We start from the raw sequence: 19,659 nt of genomic DNA, 5'->3' as shown, positions 1-19,659 counted from the left end.
ACTTTCAAAGCTCCAGTCACATACCATCTCCTTTGTGAATTCTTCCTTTTTCTCATTCACTGTCCCATTGCCCTCTCCCTGGGGACCTCAAAGACGTGGGCAGAGAACCCAAAACACAAAAGTAAATGCCTTTCAGAGCAGCATCAGGAAGGCTGCACAAAAAGCAGACTGTGCTCCCCAAAACTGGGGAGTAGTGTCCCCAGTCCATGGTCCTGACAGCTTCCTGGAAGCCCTGTGCCTCCCTGTGCCCTATGATTGCAGGACCAAGGGTCCAGCATATAGCTGGACGGAGGCTGATGCTCATTTTGACAAAGAGTAAGGAAATAGATAGGGAGATACCCTACCTTTTTAGGGGGCAGTTCTCAGGGGTTAATTAGGGTTTATTTATTTTTTAATGGAGGCACTGGGGATTGAACCCAGGACCTCCTGCTTGCTAGGTACACTACGCTCTACCACTGAGCTACGACACCCGCCCCCTGAGACACCCTCCTTTTAGTCACACCAGCCTTTTAGTAAACTACATGGGATTTCAATACACAGAAGCAGCTCCCTGGCCTGAGCAGGAGTCACTCGGAAACCAGTGAGGCCGTGGCGGTCCCCTGGTTTTCTAGCGACTCTGACCCCGCTGTGCACGTAACGCAGTGAGCCCCGTGCAGACTTCAGCCCCCTCACTCCGAGAGGCAGACGGAATTGCAGGTTTCTCACTGTAAGAACGGGGGACTCTGATATGAAGCGGTAACATCATTACTATCCGAGTGATGAGAGTAAAGATGGGGCGAGAACAGGACCAAAGGTGACACGGCCATCAGAAGGCACCAGGGGCTGAGACAAAAAGGGCCACTCCAGCCAGAGTTTCTCCCCGTTTCTTTAGAAATACAGACTAGGGTAAGCAGGACCAGGTTGGACCGGGACGACACATACCCTCCCTGGGTCCAGCCACCACCCTTTGCTAAACAGGGATGGCAGGACCTGCTTCTGGGGTCCTTATGAATAACCCACGTGAAGTGCGGGCAGCACCAGGACACTCGGCAGACATCTGCAGGCATTCCGTTCGTACAGTGTGTGACTGTGAATCTGCATTTGCTGCTTCCTCCTAACTGCAGGCTGAAATTATTCATTCACATCACCTAGCCTTGGAAGACTTAATTTCCACCACAGCTGTCTCCTGTCCCCCAAATTTCTTTCCGTTTGTCCAACCAAATGAACTTGTTTACCACTAGGCGATGCTCAGAGCAGTTTCTGGTCGCCGTGGGCTCCCCCTTGTGGCACGTCCTGGGCATTGCATGGGAGCTGGGCCCCACTTAAGGCGACTTTACCAGCACTAAGATTGTGCCGTGTGTGGATCTTTATTTTCTCTGGCATTCCCCCCAGGTCTACGCTTAGACTATTTCTTGAGGCTCAGTTTTATTTTTCCCTAAACTTGAATATTAACTTTCGTATTCAAATATTGAGCAAAGGCCAGCTGATAGCGCTTTTATGCTGGAAGCCATCGGCAGATTGCGAAATCCTGTCTGCAACTTGATCTTTATTTTCACAAGCATCTCTCTGGATGAACTGGCACCCATTTTTACAGAACAGAGTCACTTCCAGAAGATGAAGCACCTTGTCTTTCCTGCTTTTCACTGGAAAGTCACAACTGCCTAGTCATAAGCAGGCCACATAGCATCACCCTTTCCACAGATGAGGCAGGAGGGGTTAGGAGTCTGCCCAAGACCACACGGCAGGGTGGAAGCCATCTGTAGGACTGCAGCATTCTGTGGGTCATCACAACGTGGTGGTGGTGGTGTCTCTCACTCCAAGGACAGGCCTGGGGTGGGGTAGGGGCCAGAGATGGTCACTGCATCCAGAAGTCCACCAGTATCAGGACAGGCAGTCCTCTCCCAGTCTTGGGCTGGCTAGAACTGTCATGTCATTTTCCTTTCCTAAGGCCATCAGTGCTGCAAGTCTGCCATTCATCCCAAAGGCCCATTTAAGAGGTTTGCAAATGTTAGCCACTACCTATAAAAATAGATTTTTTTTAAGTTTCTTTTGTATAGCACAGGGAACTATGTTCAATATCTTGTTCAATATCTTTCATACTTCAATAGAAAGAAGTATGAAAACGAATATATATGTGTATATATATGCATGGCTGGGACACTGGGCTGTACACCAGAAATGGACACACTGTAATTGACTACTTCAATTAAAAAAAAAAAAAAGGAAGGGGAGAAATCCCATTCTGAATAAGGAATGCTAATAGTAAGATGACCTATGTGTGTGTGTGTGTGTGTGTGAAGCATACACATGTGCTCACACAGGTGCACTGAGCTAAGCCTTAAATTGCAAGATGGAAAGGATGTCCATCCTGAAAGGGTCCCAGTCTTGCTTTTCAGATTTGGTCCTTCAATCCTATTATCCCTTCCCTGTTTTGTTTTGGATAATAAAGAAGTTTTGCCCGTTTTACCTGGGAGCAAGAATCATGAAAAACGAGGATTTTTCCCCTCTTCTCCATTTGACAAATTGCTATTATGCTCCTACTAAGTACTGGGATTTGGGGGGGTTTGGTTTTTGAGGGGGCTCTTGGGGGACATAATTAGGTTTATTTTATTTTTTATTTCATTTACTTATTTATTTAATGGAGGTGCCAGGGATTGAACCCAGGACCTCACACGTGCTAGGGGTGCACTCTACCAGTGAGCTATACCCTCCCCCCCCCAGTACTGGTTTTAATTGTAAAATATACCATCTTAACCACTTTTAAGAGTACAACTCAGTGGCGTTAAATAGGTCCACATAGTTGTGTGGCCAGCCTCCAGAACTGTTCATCCTGTGCAGCTGGAACTCTGTGCAAATAGCTGCTCATTTCCCCCAAACCCTGGCAACCATCATCCACTCTGTCTGTGAACCTGACTCTCTAGATGCCTCACACAAGTGGAATCATACAGTATTTGTCTTTCTGTGTCTGGCTTATTTCACTTTGCACAATGTCCTCAGGGTTTATCCATGTTGTAGCCTGTGTCAGAATTTCCTTCCTTGTTAAGGCTGAATAATTTTCAGCTATGTGGAAGGACCCCGTTTAGTTTATTCATCCACTCACTCATCCATCAAAGGGCCCTGTGTACCATTTTGGAGAAGGTCACAGCCTGGTTTGCTGAGATGACAAGCATTGAACAGAGCGACATGTAAACTATCTTCCAACGATAAACAAGGAAGTTGCTGAAAGGCCAGAATTCAAAGCCGTTTCTGCCAGAAAAGTGGACAGAAATCTCTGTAAATGTTAGGTGGGGGCAGGGAGGGAAAAGCTCGGTGGTAGAGTGCATGCTTAGCATGCGCGAGGTCCTGGGTTCAGTCCCCAGTGCCTCCATTAAAATAAGTACATGATGAGCATTTTTTCATGTGCCTATTGGCCATTTGTGTGTCTTTATTGGAGAATTGCTTGGTTAGGTCTTCTGCCCATTTGGGGGTTGGGTTGTTTGTTTTTTTTAATTATTAAGTTGTATGAGCTGTTTATATATTCTGAAAATTAAGCCCTTGTCAGTCTCATCACCTCATACCAGTCGGAATGGCCATCATTCAAAAGTCCACAAACGATAAATGCTGGAGAGGCTGTGGAGAAAAGGGAACCCTCCTACACTGCTGGTGGGAATATTTGGTGCAATCACTGTGGAAAACAGTATGGAGATTCCTCAAAAGACTAAAAATAGAGTTACTGTATGATCCAGCAATCCCACTCCTGAGCATATATCCCAAGGGAACTCTAATTCAAAAAGATACGTGCACCCCAATGTTCATAGCAGCACTATTTACAATAGCCAAGACATGGAAACAGCCTAAATGTTCATCTATAGATGACCATTAAAGAAACTGTGGTATGTTTATACAATGGAATATTACTCGGCCATAAAAAATAAAATAATGCCATTTGCAGCAACATGGATGGACCTGGAGGTTGTCATTCTAAGTGAAGTAAGCCAGAAAGAAAAATACCATATGATATCACTTATACATGGAATCTTAAAAAAAAAAAAGACTAATGAACTTATTTACAAAAAAGAAACAGATTCACAGACATAGGAAACAAACTTATGGTTACCAGGGGAGGAGGAGGGAGGAAGGGATAAATTGGGAATTCAAGATCTGCAGAGACTAACTACTATATGTAAAATAAACAACGAGTTCTACCATAGAGCACAGGGAACTATAGTCAGTATCTTGTAGTGACCTCTGATGAAAACGAATACATGTATGTATGTGTATGACTGAACGATTATGCTGCACACCAGAAATGGACACAACAGTGTAAACTGACTATACTTCAATAAAACAATAAATATAACTGCATAAATACATAAAAACCTAATTACCTCCCCCCAAAAAAACAACAACAAAAATGAGTTAGGTGGGATTCCAGACCTTAGATGCACTTCCCTGAAGGACAGACCAGACTCCCTCTACTCAGAGCACTGCTCTCAAGCTGTGCATCGCCCTTGGAGATCTGATTTCTGGATTGGAACAGCTCATCATCCTAGTCTCTCTCGGCATAGTCAGAAAATTTGACTCTTTGTAACCATGACCAGTTAGGTTTAAGGGGTAGACTTGGCCAGGTGACCTCTTTGGATGTTTGATTCACGGCAGAAACCTTCTGCAAAGACTCAGAACCATAGTCCGTAAAACACGTGGGTTCAGTTTAGCCGTTCACCTCAGAGGCACTGACAGGCTCAAATACCAGCTGTCTTAGGTCTGAGTCCACCTCCCACCACAGACGGGAAAACGGGGGCTGACGGCACAGTTCCGCTGGTTTGCTGACGGCCAGAGGAAAAGCAGAGATTGACACTCAAAAGTTTGCTGTTTCGTCACTGCCCACTCATTTCTATCCAATCGTTAGCTTAGTTTTCAGTGTAATCATTGTTATTTTGTAATAACCTTTAATGAAAAAAGAATATGAAAATGAATATATGTCTACATATGCATGACTGGGACGTGGTGCTGTGCACCAGAAACTGACACATTGTAACTGACTGTACCTCAACTGAGAAAAAACAAAACAAAGTTGATGGGGCCTGCCATGGCCCTCAGTTACTTCCTGGGTGGTCTTAAGAAGTCCACGCAGGGTTTTTCAGGTCAACCTTGCTTTTACTCATTACGTCTCTTGCCTTTGGTCCCGCAGATCCTGCTGGGCCAGAAATACAACCATTCCGTGGACTGGTGGTCCTTTGGAGTCCTCCTGTATGAGATGCTCATCGGCCAGTCGCCTTTCCACGGGCAGGATGAGGAGGAGCTCTTCCACTCCATCCGCATGGACAGCCCCTTCTACCCGCGATGGCTCGAGAAGGAAGCCAAGGACCTTCTGGTGAAGGTAAGATGGGAGGTCAAGGATGCTTCCGTGAGGTTAGGATTAGGTTTTCTGACCAGCGCTCGCATTCAGTTGTTAGATTCTGACTCACACGCAAGAGAGTCAACATAATTATATTGAACCGGATTTAAAGGGGATGCTCGCTGTCTTTTTTAACTGAGGCACCAACAGGATGAATTTCAAAATGAGTGTAAGACAAACCCTCACGTGCATCATGTACAAAAGAGACGCCCGGGAATCAGTTCCGTGACTCCTGAATTGCCTCACTTGGAGATGTAATTGGTCTGTTGAACGAACGCCAATTTTTGGCTGAAAACTCAGCTTGTTTCCCATAGTCCCTGTTCCATCTATCTCAGTCCACCTGAAACCATAAAGTTCCCAGAAGAAAAGAGAGGCCACAGCCTCACTGACATCAGTCTTAAGCGATGTTTTACAGGATCTGACTCCAAAAGGAAAGAAAAGCAAAAAACAAACAAATGGGGCTCTGACCGTGAAAAGGCTTCCACACAGCAAATAAAATGATCAAAGTGAGATCTACCGAGCGGGGGAAGACGTTTGCAGATCGTGTACCTGATAAGGGGATAATACCCAACATGTATAAGTAACTCCTACAAATCAACAGCAAAAACCTCATTTTAAAATGGACAAGAAGATCGCAGTAGATATTTTTCTCAAAGTAATAGACATCTTTCTCAAAGGCACACAGGTGGCCAGCCAACAGGCACGTGAAAAGGTGAAACATGGCTAATTTTCAGGGACATGCACGTCAAAGCCAGAGAGACAAACCACCTCACACCTGCCAGGATGGCTGTTACTGAAAAGACCAGGAATAACAAATGTTGGCGAGGATGGGGAGCAAAGGGAGCCCCCGTGCACTTTGGGGGGAGTGTAAACTGGTGAAGCCACCGTGGGAAACAGCATGGAGGTTCCTTCCTGCCCCATTCCCTCCCTGTGCTCACAGGAACCACTGATGTATTTTTCACCCTGAAACCTTGAGAATGCAGGCTCTTGGCAGCAATCTCCAGAGTTTACCATCAAAGCAGGAGTCGGAACTCTGCCCATGACAGCCCAGGATCAATTAAGAATCAGCGTCCAGGGCTACAAATGTAAACCAGCTTTGGAGACTCACTGGCCGGGAGCCGGGAGCCCGCGGGCGGACCCACGCAGAGGAACAAGGAGCACCTGGGAGCCATCATGAACAATTTAGACTTAAAGCAAGGTCCCAATTTACCTTTTTCGCGGATGCAAAACACCATCTACAGGGTGAGTGTAACAAGTCGTGAAAAATGAACGTCTTGCCAATACAACACGCTAATTACACATTGTAACAAGCGGCTACGTTTCCTGAGCCATCCCAGCAACCGTGTGGACAAGAGAGACCTGCGGGAGTGACCAAGAGGCCAAATCTAAAGCGCACGGGGAATGCAGGTGTTTTAAACAAACAGGGTTTGGATTTCCGGCAACTCATCTCAGCTGGGTTAAAGAAGAATCATTTACAAAAACAGTCTGTAACCTTGCTTTTATCATGGAAAGGGGCCTGGGGTAAGATCTTTCAACATTAGACACTATCGGTAGATTTGAAATACAAACTTCAGGTTACCCGGCCCATCTTTTTTCACTAATCTGCTTTTTTTCTCATGAAGAACTACTCGGAATTGAATGTAAAGGGCAAAATACACGTCCATCTCTCTCATACAGCTGTCGGCAACGCTGAGGCCACTGTGGGGTCCTCCCCGAGGCATCAGTATCTCGAGTCTGAGGTGCTGACAAAGCGCATGGGAGACCAGCACAAGGTTTATTGTATTTAAAAATCCGCGTCCATTCCCCTCAGCTGAGGGACCCAGACAAGCCATGAGCTTGGAAGACTCCCCAAACGGCCAATTAAATTCACTTTTAATGACTGAACAAAACACGCACAGAACGAAAGTTAATTTCAAAATTAACCAGTTGTAAAAAAGAAAAAGGAAAGATAACAGTAGAAATAAGTTAGCAGGACTGGAATGCAAGCATGTTGTTTCCGTAAAGGCAGCGTTCGGCGCCGGGACGCTGGCCGCCGTTCCGCGCTTGGCTCTCGGAAGGCCCTGGCTGCAGGGCGTCAGCCGGCACCGGCTGCCATAACGGAACACCACGAGGGGGAGACTTAAACAGGAGTGTGTTTACTCACCGTCGTGGGGGCCGGCAGTCCAACTCAGGGTGCAGGGCGGCTTCCTGCAGGGAGCCCTCCTGGCTTGCAGGCGACTGCTTGCCGGCCGCCAGCGCGCGGCGCGCGCGCTCGGAGGACGGAGCCTCCCCCCGTGGCCCGGTGTAACCTCACGCACCCTCCCCCTGGGGGTAAGGGGTTCGGTACTGGGGCTTCAGGAGACACAGTTGCATCCATAGCCTGAGGGCTGCCCCGAGAAGGCCTGGACCACCCAAATCTACCAGGAAAAGGAAATGAGGGCAGAGCCTGTGGGGCCGGGAGGCCCCGGAGCGCGGCTGCCTCCGCCCGCACTTAGAGCTGAACAGCCGGGCCTCGCACACTGAGTCCGCCTACGCGGCCGGGTTGCTCCCAGCAGGCACCGGCTGAGGGCGGGGTGGGGGCCAGCTGGAGGGCATCGAAGCAAGTCTGCGGAAGGACGCCGGAGCGGTGGTTTCCAAGGAGAGAGAGGCCGCCCCGGGGAAAGGGCTCCCCCTAGCTACAGGAGGACCGGTGCCAAGTCCAGTGTGTGGAATATTACTCAGCAATAAAAAGGCCTGAACTGTGGCTTCACAGAACAGCATGGATGGACCACAAGGGCATTAAGCAGAGTGAGGGGGAAAAAAGCCAGTCTCTAAAGGTCACTTCCTGCTGAGTAATTATGTAACAGTCTTCAAAGGACAACACTGGGGAGAGGGAAGGCAGATCCGTGGTTGCCAGGGGTTAGGAATCGTGGGGATGGGGGAGTGAGTACGAGGTGGGGGGGCCCAAGGGAGGTCTTTGCCGTGGTAGGGTGGTTCTGTTTCCTGCTTGTCCTGGTGGTAGCCAGACCCACACAGGGGACAAGATGCCGTAGAGCAAGACAAACGCACACTGTCAACGCCAGTCTCCTGGTCCTGACGCCGCAGGATCATCACAGATGGCGTGAGCGTCAGGGAAGCCGGGTGAAAGGCACACAGAACATGTCTCTACTGTCTCTTCATCCTCCTGTAACTCTCTGTGTATGGTCTGATTATCTGCGTTCCCTCCCAGCGCCCCCCCCCCCCAGAAAATCTTACGTCGAAATCTAACCTCCAACATGATGGTTATAGGAGATGAGGCCTTTGGGAGGTAATTAGGTTTAGGTGAGATCTTGAAGGCAGGGCCCTCGAGATGGGTTAATGCCCTTATGAAAAAAGGGGAAAGAGGGAGCTCTCCTTCCAAACACATGCGCCAAGGAAAGGCCGTTGACAAGCCAGGAAGAGACGTCTCCCTAGGAGCTGACCACGTCAGCACCTTGATCTTGGACTTCAGAACTATGAGAAATAAATATCTGCCATTTAAGCCTCCTGGTCTGTGGCATTTTGTAATAGCTGTCCAAGCAGACTAAGGCAGTATAATTGTTTCAAAATGAAAAGCTTAAAAGCAAAACTAAACCTAAGGCTAAATACTGGAAAATAAAAAAAAAAGAATGTCGCCTGCAGAGTTTCAGAGGCAGGAAGAAAGATTTACTGTGAGAGCAGAAAGTGAGTTTAGTGAGTAGAGCAGAAATCAAGACAACTGAGGACGAAGACGGGGAGGAAAAAGGACTAGTTGGTGAAAGGTTTTAAATCCATGTGGAAAATTCTGGACTTACTCCTTCCCATGTGAGTTAATAAAAATTCTCTGTTCTTGTCCATGAAGAAGAAAGTTCTCCCATGTTTTAGGAGCTGGGCTGATAAAAATCCGTTTCCATCATGCAATTTTCTTTTTTTTTTAATGTTGTTTTACCGGGTGGATGATTAGGTGTATTTATTTATTTTTTAATGGCAGGACTGGGGATTGAACCCAGGACCTCGTGCCTGCTAGGTGTGTGCTCTGCCACTGAGCTGTCCCCTCCCTCCTCCATCATGCAGTTTTCTGACTGTGAGACTGGCTTCTAGTGTCATCTCTGCACCTCTTTTGCTTTGTAATTTTGATCCAACAGCCCCCATATCATTGAGCTCCCTTTTCTGAAAAAAAATCAAAAGTAGTACCATTTCTGGGAAGCTTCCTCAAGGGAATTATACATAATGTGAAACCCAGAAGCAATGGGTCCTTTGGAAAAGCTAAACAACACAGCATGTAGTGACATCTGTAAGTGTAGTGGTGTCGATACCAGACTCCATCCTCTGTCGCCCTCAGAGGACCTGGATTCATGTAGTGCACTGAGCAAATGCACATCAGGAATTACAGCTGGAAAGGAAACCACACACAAAATGAAGACGACCTACTGAAAGGGAGAGAATATTTGCAAATGATATGACCGGTAGGGAGCTAATATCCAACATATACAAACAGCTCATACAACTCAACACCAAAGAAAGAACAACCCAGTTTAAAAAATGGGCAGAAGAACTGAATAGACATTTTTCCAAAGAGGAAATGAAGAGGTCAACAGACACGTGAAAAGATGCTGGACATCACTAATCAGGGAAGTGCCAGTCAAAACCACAGCGTCACCTCCCACCTGTCACAATGGCCACATCAAAAAGAACACAAACAGCAAACGTTGGAGAAGACATGGAGAACAGGGAACCCTTGCACACTGTTGGTGGGAATGTAAATTGGTGCAGCCAAGGTGGAAAACAGTATGTAAAACCAGGCTTACCCAATGACCCAGGAATCCCACTCCTGGGCATGTATCCAGAAAAGACAAAAGCTCTAATTCAAAATATATGAGCACCTCCTAAGTGTTCTTAGAAACAATGAACAGTACACGTTTGTAAATTTTTTAAAGTGCAATATATTGTATGTATGTATTTATATGCAGTATATTGTATATATGTATTTATATGCAATATACTTATTGTATATGTGCAAATTGTAACAATTCTACCTAATAAAACTGAAAAATGAAAAAATAGTATAATCCCCCCAAAATATGTGAGCACCCCAGTGTTCATAGCAGCACTATTTATAGTAGCCAAGACATGAAAGCAACATAAATGTCCACCAACAGATGAATAAAGAAAATGTGAGATAGATAGATGGATAATGGAATACTACTCAGCCATATAAAAGAATGAAATTTTGCCATTTGCAGCAGCATGGATGGACTCAGAGGGCATTACACTAAATGAAGTAAGTAAGAGAAAGACAAATATTACATGACACCACTTATATGTGGAATATAAAAAAAAATAACAAACCAGGGAATATAACAAAAAAAAGCAGCACACTCACAAATACAGAGAACAAACTAGTGGCTAACAGTGGGGAGGGGGGGGCAAACCACCGGGTGTCAGACAGGCTCAAGGATGGATGAACAACACGGGGAATGCAGCCAATATTTTGTAATAACTGTAAATGGAAAGCAAGCTTTTAAAAATGTATAAAAATTTAAAGAAATTAAGAGTTACAGCTGGGACGCTGCTGACCAGTTGACAGTTGCCAAAGACACGCCCCTTTCTTCCTCATTTATTCACCCAGGATGTCCTGTCCCTTTGGAAAATGATGGAAAACTAATGATCTCAAACAGAAATAGCCCCTCCCTTTTGTAGAAAGATACATCTGAGGAGGGACTAAAGAGGGAGGAAAGATTCCAGTGGCGGGTGGGCGGACAGAGGCCATCCACAGCCACCAAGCACTGCTCTCTGGCCCAGACAGTCAAATAAATTTAAACAAACTCCAGCTGCGTCCTGGCCATTGATGTAAGAGTTGTGCTTTTTCCTCTAAATGTAAACCACACCTCAGACGGCTTTTATGGACAAAGTCAAGTCTTTCTTCACGAACATTGATTCCTTTGGTGCGGCCTCTCAGCGGCAGAGCCAACGACCTCCTGTAAGGTCACCAAGCATCGCCAGGACTTGGGGGGGGGGGTGACCTGCTACAAGGCAGAAAAGATGATACTTTTCTGTGCAAAACTAGAAAGAATTTTGAGTCTCGAAGCTGGAGATCATATTACCTTCTCATTATACATTTTATCTTTAAAAGAATTATTTTTTAATTTCAGAAGCATACATACCAGGCTCAGAAGGTGCTTTGTCATGGTCCTCTTGGAACAAATGGCTTATGTTCCTGAGAAAAATTAATGGAAAACCGAGCATGTGTGCCCTTGGCCTGAGGCAGTTACTTCTAACCATTCCCTGCAGCATTTCACTCCAGCCACGTGAGGCTGGGTTTGGGCGTATTCTTGAAGCTCTCACCCCTTCTCTCTAATCTTGTTTCATCCAAACGTCCTTCAGAAGTGAAGTCAGTCATTTACCAGGATCGTTTCAAGGGAAGGGAGACGGGGCAAGTCACTTATTCCTTCTGCTTCTAAAAAAAAAAAAAGCCAATCTGCTTTTCTATCTGTTGACTCTTGCTGGTGTCTTGAGTCTACAGAAAAATGTGTGTTACTGCGAACTTTTCTATATGCTGAAAACCAGAGCTAACAGAAGATGGAGAGTGAAGACACGTAATCTGGAAGAACTAAAGGGGGAAGACGGCTTACTCACACGGTCCACAGAATGTACTGAGGGTTGTGTTTATGCATGGCTCAGGGCTGGATTCTGCAAGAAACAGAAACAGAAGTGGTGCCTGCCTTAAACTCTAGCGGGGAAGGCAGTCTTTGAGCATAAATGTATATACAGTGTGCTCATTCCTCTCCTGGAGGGGAGACGGTCTGTGGAGCACAGGGGAGAGACCGTCCAACTGCAGAGGCAGGAAGGGGCTGCTGGTCATTCAGGCGCTCCTGCTGGCTGGACCTGGGGTCTTCAGCTGCTTGCTTAGCTACTGAGCCTTGGTTTCCTCAGCTGACAGTTGGGATCAAATACCTGCTTTTGTTTTTAATTCTTATTTTTAATTGAAGTATAGTTGACTTATAAGGTTAGTTTCAGGTGTACAGCAAAACGAGTTTGGGACGAAGAGACACACGTTACTGTATATAAAATAAACAAGGACCTACTGCATAGCACAGGGAACTGTATTCCGTTTCTTGTCATGAGCCGTAACGGAAAAGAAACTAAAAATATACATGTATGTATGTATGTATGTGTATGACTGAATCGCTTTGCTGTACACCTGAAACTAACATTGTAAATCAACTGCACTTCAACAGTACCCGCTTTTATAATCAGTCTTTAAAATCAGGATGGTCTAGCAGAAGACCTGACTCTCAAGGGAAGCTGGGTGGGGGGGTTGTGGAGCAGAAAGAAGCAGGCGTGGATTAAGGCAAGTCCTTGCAAGATGGAAGTGTCCTTGGAGAAGTGAAGAGATAGGAAAGGCAGGTGGCGTATTCAGTGAGTGGACATGTCTGGACAGAAGAGAGGGTCACACTGGAATCAAAGGATGACTGTCAGCATTACAGAGAGCCTGGAAGGCCAGCCTCGGGGCTCAGGGGGGTGTCAGGACAGGGGCATAAAGATCACCTTGTCTGACCCTTCATTTTTCAGGTGAGAAAATTGAGACTCAGAAAACTGGCCCCACGCCACTGGGTCATAAGCCTCTCAGATGACATTCTCGTGTTACTTCCACTGTGCAGTGGTTTTTCTATGGGGGTTCTTCGGAACCCCAAGTTTCCATACAGGGGCCTCAGCGACCGCCGTATAGTGGAGGGAAGAGGGCCAGGCCAGCAGTTTACCACCTGGCTGTGTTAGGTGGCTGCATGTGTGTGTCACACGGGCTTTTAAGAAGAGGCTCTTAAAACGAATATACGTATGTATACGCGTGACTGGGACACTGCGCTGTACGCCAGACATTGACACGTTGTAACTGATGATCCCTCAATAAAAGTTCTGTTAATTTAAAAATTTAAAAAATAAGAAGCTCTTAATTAAATAAAGGAAAAAAATCTCCACTTTGCTGCAGCACGTTAGTTAGTTAGTTAGTTGGTTGGTTAGTTAGTGATTGCAGAGCAGAGGGAGCTTTTGAAGATTTTCAGATAAGGAAAGCCGTGTTTTAAGACCAGTAGGTTGGCTGCACGTAGCCTCTTCTCATTAGCAGTATAAAGCCAAGAGGTCCGTGGGTGCAAATGGAGGCCAAGTTCTGCCAGAACTTTATGGAAAAATCACTGCAGGTGACCTGGCTTCTGTTTTCAAGACCCATAGCCTCCTTATGACACCCTGTAAGTACGAGTTATTTCATAAGTAAACATCTAGCTAATTAAAGAAAAGGGTGACTCCTCCAGACCCCCAGGAGACCCAAGACTTTTCTAGCTCACATGTCTGGACTCTCTTCACTCCTTAAAGCCCTTGACATGTTTTGTTTAAGTTTGAAGAGTTTCAGGTTTCTTTCCTGTCCTGGCCAGTGTCCGTTTTGACCTCCTGGAGGAAAGCGGCAAGAGAGGGGACAGTGCGAAGAAGGAAATACATATGCACACGAGTCAGAGGTGATTAAAGAGGATCTGAATTAAGTGTTAGCGTCCAGCAGGTTTGCAGGAGTGGGGAGTGATTCTGGATCCTCAGATGCCTTACAACATCCGAAGCTGATGGTCAGGACTAGTTCATGGTGCACGTGAAGTGAGCTTTTCCTGAGAGCAAGACTGTGACCCTAAGCAGGCAGCTTTGGAAGAAACCAAACTCCATCGCTGGGCAGCCAGCCAGACCACCACTGCTTTGGTTCCTTACGCTCTGCTGTGGTGTTTCATAGACCAGGAATTCGCGCACACCTGTGCGTGTGTGTGTGTTGTGTGTGTGTGTGTTGTGGTTAGTCCTTACAGATGAGGAAACTGACCCAGAGCATTCTGGAACTTGCCAGAGGCCCTGCGAATAACCCAGGGCAAAGCTGATTTCAATCCGGGTCTGTATTACTTAAAAGATAACATTTCTAGGGCGAAGCCCAGACTCTGGAATAGTCAGCAGGCTCGTTCGAGGGAGACCGTTACCCCTGTTTGATGTGATCGTTTATAATGGTAAATGGAAAACAAGGTTCGGAAGGCAGGGGCCACGACCAGGTCCTTTCCCTTGGTGGAGTCAAGCGTGCGTGGTCCTGGCTCCCACGCCAAGAAGTGCGCCTGCATCCAGGGGGGCAGGTTCATCCCCTGGAGAACTAACTCTTCCCCTTCTGTCCCCTTTCAGCTCTTCGTACGGGAACCTGAAAACCGCCTGGGAGTGAGGGGAGACATTCGCCAGCACCCCTTGTTCCGGGAGATCAACTGGGAGGAGCTGGAAAGAAAGGAGATTGACCCGCCGTTCAGGCCTAAAGTGGTGAGAGCGCCGGGGCCGTGTGGTGGGGGGACCAACGGCCGTAAAGGATGTTGGTCAAAGAACAGGAATATATAATCTGCAAAACGCCTTCCCTCCTCTGGTCCCTTTGCTCCCACCCTCCACCCCCTCCCACCTCCCACTGCCCCCTCACCCACTGTCCCCTGCAGACAAACAGGACAGTGGTCAGATTGGGGCTTTCCACTTTTTCAAAGGTTGCCAGCCTGCTTCATACGTAAGCTATTAACTAGAAACATTAGACCTTATTTGAACGTACGCATGATGGAATTCCTTTATATGAATTTAATTATACCATTGATAAACTGATGACTCAGGATCTTAGAGGTGTTGAATAAAAGCCCCACGTGACCATCTGTAAGTATTACTTTAGTGCAGATGCCCGCGTTTTCACACACAGGTACTAGCCTGGGCAGCGGAAGTGAGGATGATGACTTCAGTGGTTGATTTTCTCCCCTTTTCCTCCCCTCCTCCACCTTCAACTCTGATCCAGAAATCACCGCATGACTGCAGCAACTTCGACAAGGAATTCTTGAATGAGAAGCCCCGGCTGTCGTGCGCAGACAGAGCTCTGATCAACAGCATGGACCAGAACATGTTCAGAAACTTTTCCTTCATGAACCCCAGGATGGAGAGGCTGATATCCTGAATCCCACCTCCCCGGGTCCACGAAGGGATCTGCCGCCTCTCCTCTGTGAACTGGCCCAAGTGACAATTCTTGGGTTCCTTTTCGTCTTGGAAAAGAAAAGAAACACTCAACCACAAAGGCTGAGCCCACCAACGCCCCTCGCTGGCTGCGCAGCAGAAACCAGCTCTGTGTCACTAACGAGGCCCCTGGGTCTTCCTTCACAGCCACGCTTGACGTCAGGTCATTACTAACCCCAGCTATCTACTTGATGAAAGATGGTTCTCCGAGCTGTGAAAGATTTGAAAACTTAACACCGCTCTAAATCGCGGCCCCTCCCTTGGGCACGAACTGCCGATCAGTGAAATCCTTGCTCACTGAAGGCACAGCGTGAGCACGAACTCCTGAAAGGCTGAGCCAGCACGTGGCCTGGCGTGGCTGTGGCTTCCACTCTGCCACAGACAAGAAACCACTAAGCCGTTTTACTCTGTTCACATCCCTGGAAGGTGTAAATAAGGAGTTGGGGAAGCCCTGCGCAGGTTCTTATGGGAATTCTTCATAATAAACGTAGCTTGTAACTTGAGATTTACAAACCCATTCATTCTGACTAGCTGTGAAATTCGTGGGAAAGAGAGAAGGTGGGGAGAGTTCGTGTCATTGATGTGGAAGGTTTAATACAGCCCTATTCTGGTTATCTTATCGTAGTAATCAAATTTTGAGTCCAACCAAGATAGAGACATTCTACTGCAAATAAAACCTTTTCGTCCATCCACTCTCAGCTGATCTCAGCATCGGTGGCAGCCTCTCATCACCATCCTCACATTAGAACAAGAAAAAAAAAAATGACGTGCGTAATTCTACTAGAGAAGAGAAAAGCAATCTTTTTATTACACCATTACGGGTGATTTGATGACTCGTAAGTCTCTTGAGACGTCGTTCAAGATAAGGACCCATGCATGACGTTTGCAGCGATCTTATTTAATTAGAATTCTAGCTATACGTGTTTAAAGTACCTGTGCTGTTTGTATATTTTGGTAAAATGTTGTGACTTAATGATGAAGAGGTGGATATGTAAAAATGGAATAAAAGAAAGAAGGATGCCTCTGAATAGTTGAATTCCCTTCTTGTCCCCACCGCCCCCAAGAACCTGGTTCTGTTTTGGTTATTATCAAGATGTAGCTAGCACTGAGGTGATGTTTTAAATTTTGAGAATCATTAAACATCCCCAAATGGGCGAGAAAGTCGGTAAACCTTGAGTCATTGGTCTCACGTTCCTCTTTCCCTGCCCCACGAGACTTCTTGACCTCCTGGTCTACGTGTGTTGCCTCTATGTCTCCAACCCCCAAATTCAGCTCTGCCCTCCAGTCTCTCTCCTGACACTGCCTCCTCCAGGGACGGCCCTCTGGCCTGGTCTTGTGGAATGTTCTGTTCCCCTTCTACGTCTCTGCAGCTTCGGATACAAGGAAAGACCTGTTCTGTGACCTCAGCCCCTGAGATGCTCTCACACAGCCTTTTCCTCTCATCCCGTCCACCTGTCGTCACCCGCCTCCCACCCCCCGTCTGGCCCCTTTTCCTCTTCCTTCCCCAAATGCCTCCAACGCCCTTCTCTCCTCCTCGCCTTCACTTCCCCTTGGTTTTCTCCTTCCACCCCATGCCTTCAAGGATCACTCAGTGTAGAGCACCTCAATCCTCACCTCCAGTTCTGACCTCTCTGCCAGGCTTCACACAGGTTCTGTGAACTCATCCTGTTTTCTTATGATCTTTCTCTCGTATTTCCCGACTCTGCTAAAGCCACCATCACAGGCCCGGTCGTCCAGGCTCAGAACCACGGAGTCACTGTTGACCAGCCCCCCTCCCTCTCTAACCCACCCCACCGCACGCTTTCTCTTTCTTAGCCGAATCCTTATGAGCCTGCCTCTGCAGTCTCTCCAGAATACGTACTTAGCTCTCTTTTCCCTCCTACTCGTCATGCCTGGTTTATTTAATAGCCTGTGAACCAGTCTTCCCATCTTAAGACTCCTCTCTCTCCATTTTAATTCTCATTTACAACATATATTATAAACTGTAAGGCGGGTTACAACCCCAACACTCCAGGGACAGAACGGATCAATAACACCGTTAAAACGTCCTTTGAAAGCTAGCTTTGTGGAGGGAGGGGAGAGCTTGGTGGCAGAGTGTGCACGTAGCAGGCCCGGGGTCCTGGGCTCAGTCCCCAGTACCGCCATTAAAATAAATAAATAAATACTGTGTGTGTGTGTGTGTGTGTGTGTAAACCTAATTACCTCCCTCCCCCCAAAAAAATTTAAATAAATAAAAGGAAAGAAAAAAATTTTTAAGCCAATCCCAGTGCCTCCATTAAAAATAAATAAATAAACCTGATTACCTCCCTACTAAAAAAATAAAAAATAAAATAAAACACAGCCAGTTCTGCCGTTGCTCGCTTTTACCCGACTGCACGCGCACAGAGGGCGCTGGGCGGCCTCTGAGCCTAGAGAGCCAGTCCCCCTTTTCGAGTGTCCTCCGGGTGTTCTGCAGCCAGGCTCAGCGTGACAGAGAGAAGCACGTGGCCCCGCGTGGGGCTGACCTTCGGCTGGTAAGCACCCATCAGTCTGTGTGGGCTCTGACTGGTCGCCGCCCGTGCCGTGTGGATATCTCGAACCTCAGTCCTGATGGTGCGTAAACGGGATGGAGAAATGATACCTACTCGGCCACAAAGGCCTGTGTGTTTCGTCGCTCCTACCACTAAAATTCAGAATCTAACAAACCGTGTAAAGGTAGATTCCATAGCTGTTTTCAGAAGTAAGCGTAGAACCAGCAGCCCTGTAATTCCTAATCTGTTTTGAATCTGCTCTCGCATTCTCCTCCAAGACCGCTGTGCTGTGCCAGTCGGAGGGCCCCCCACCGCCCGCCAGACACAGCCTGGGCCAGAATGGCCGCGCCCTGAGCCAGGAGCCCTCTGGCGTATTTAACAGTCATTATCTTGGCGGTTAGAAAAATATTTCGTATTATTCCATCCCATGTCTCTTTGTATAAATTTTTAGAGCACAACAATAAAAGTCTATGCCACCAAATGATCCATTAAAAGCGTAGGATGGGGGGGTGTGTGCCTTGCTTTCACTCTTAGATTTTTCCTACCAGCAGTTCACCCCCCTATTTCTGCAGGTCTTATTATACTATAATTTTTCCAATCAAATCTCTTGTTTCCTGTCAACGATGATGCTTTAGAATGTGAAGGATGCCTGTGACACGTGGCAGAATTTCCTGGTACAAGATGTGTTCCCCATGATTCTTAGTGGCCACCCTAACTCATCATGCAACTGGCAATTCTTCTGACACTCTATTCAAAGCAAGCCCCGGCGTCTTATGCTTCTAAATCAGACCAGTCTTGAGCACGATGAAACAAAGAGGAAAATAAACTTAATTAAAGGTGAAATAACTTGCCAAGACAAAGCAGCAGACCATCAAACTGGAGGAAACGAGGACGTCTGTACGGGAGCAGGTTATTTGCTTAGGGGTTCATTTCGGACCAGTAAAGAGGGTATTGAAAGACTTGTTTGCCCCTGACTTGGTTACTCCTGCCGCCGCCTCATCCAGGAAGGCGGAGGGAGGTGGGAACCTGCGGGAAACCCATCTGAGCTTGGGCTGAGAAGAGGGTAAGCAGGGAGAGCCATGGTAATGCTGCGATGGGGTCATAACCTTTACAATAAAGTGATTAGAATGGGAAAGCAGTCAGGCAAAGTTAGCATCGCCGGCCTCAAATTAACCTATGGTGAAGACGCTCTGGGTCCTTTGCTCTGAGCATAGCAGTGAGACCTCAGGTCTCTAGGTGTGTGGACAGGCAGTCCTGCTCCGCACGAAACGCTCACGGATGTTTGCCCAGCACTTCCACTTGGAGAAGGAAGAGGACAGAGGGTCTGAGGGAAGCGGCTCAGGGCAGGGAAGGGATGCAGGCCCAGGGTCAGAGATGCCCGAGTCATTTGTTCTGACGTGGCTCTGCTTCTGGTCCACTGCGGAACCGTGAACAAGTCATCTAGTCTTGGAGGCTCAGCGAAGATGGTATCTAAGCTGTCTTTCAGCTCAAACATTTCTGGTTCTAATCTGAATCAAAATCCTGGGCAGCTGCAAAGGTCAGTGAGCAATACTTTCCAGACACACAGACACTCACTGATTCCACGCTTCGCAGACCCGAGAGCACCTGCGGGCCCCCTTCTTTCCCTCTCTGCGCTCCTCTCCCTCATTCCGGGCCCCGTACACCCCCTGCCCAGACACCCAGTGCTCTCAAGCTGCCCAGAGACCCCCACCAGGACAGGACCCCTAGCAGGAGGCACTGCTGAGAGCGGGGTCTTAGAAATAATCACATCCACGTCTGGAATCCCCTCCACAG

The 19,659-nt window shown here is 47.3% G+C and overlaps 2 protein-coding genes across 6 annotated transcripts in view; one reads left to right on the top strand and one right to left on the bottom strand.

The window, feature by feature from the left end:
- PRKCQ (protein kinase C theta) overlaps positions 1–16,383 on the top strand; it is a 131,467-nt gene extending 115,084 nt beyond the window's left edge. For all 5 annotated transcript variants that reach the window (XM_031444771.2, XM_064479307.1, XM_064479308.1 and 2 more), the window contains 3 exons: positions 5,150–5,338; positions 14,507–14,635; positions 15,144–16,383. In XM_031444771.2, coding sequence (XP_031300631.1) covers positions 5,150–5,338; positions 14,507–14,635; positions 15,144–15,299 — 474 coding nt within the window. In that variant the 3' untranslated portion in view covers positions 15,300–16,383. The remainder of the gene's footprint in view (positions 1–5,149; positions 5,339–14,506; positions 14,636–15,143) is intronic.
- Positions 1–19,659, bottom strand: part of PFKFB3 (6-phosphofructo-2-kinase/fructose-2,6-biphosphatase 3) — a 243,824-nt gene that overhangs the window by 39,341 nt on the left and 184,824 nt on the right. The window lies entirely within an intron of this gene.

Source organism: Camelus dromedarius, chromosome 26, assembly GCF_036321535.1.
Source record: "Camelus dromedarius isolate mCamDro1 chromosome 26, mCamDro1.pat, whole genome shotgun sequence".
Classification (NCBI taxonomy): Eukaryota; Metazoa; Chordata; class Mammalia; order Artiodactyla; family Camelidae; genus Camelus; species Camelus dromedarius.
Note: the sequence above shows the minus strand (reverse complement) of the source record. Positions and strands in the feature narration are given on the sequence as shown.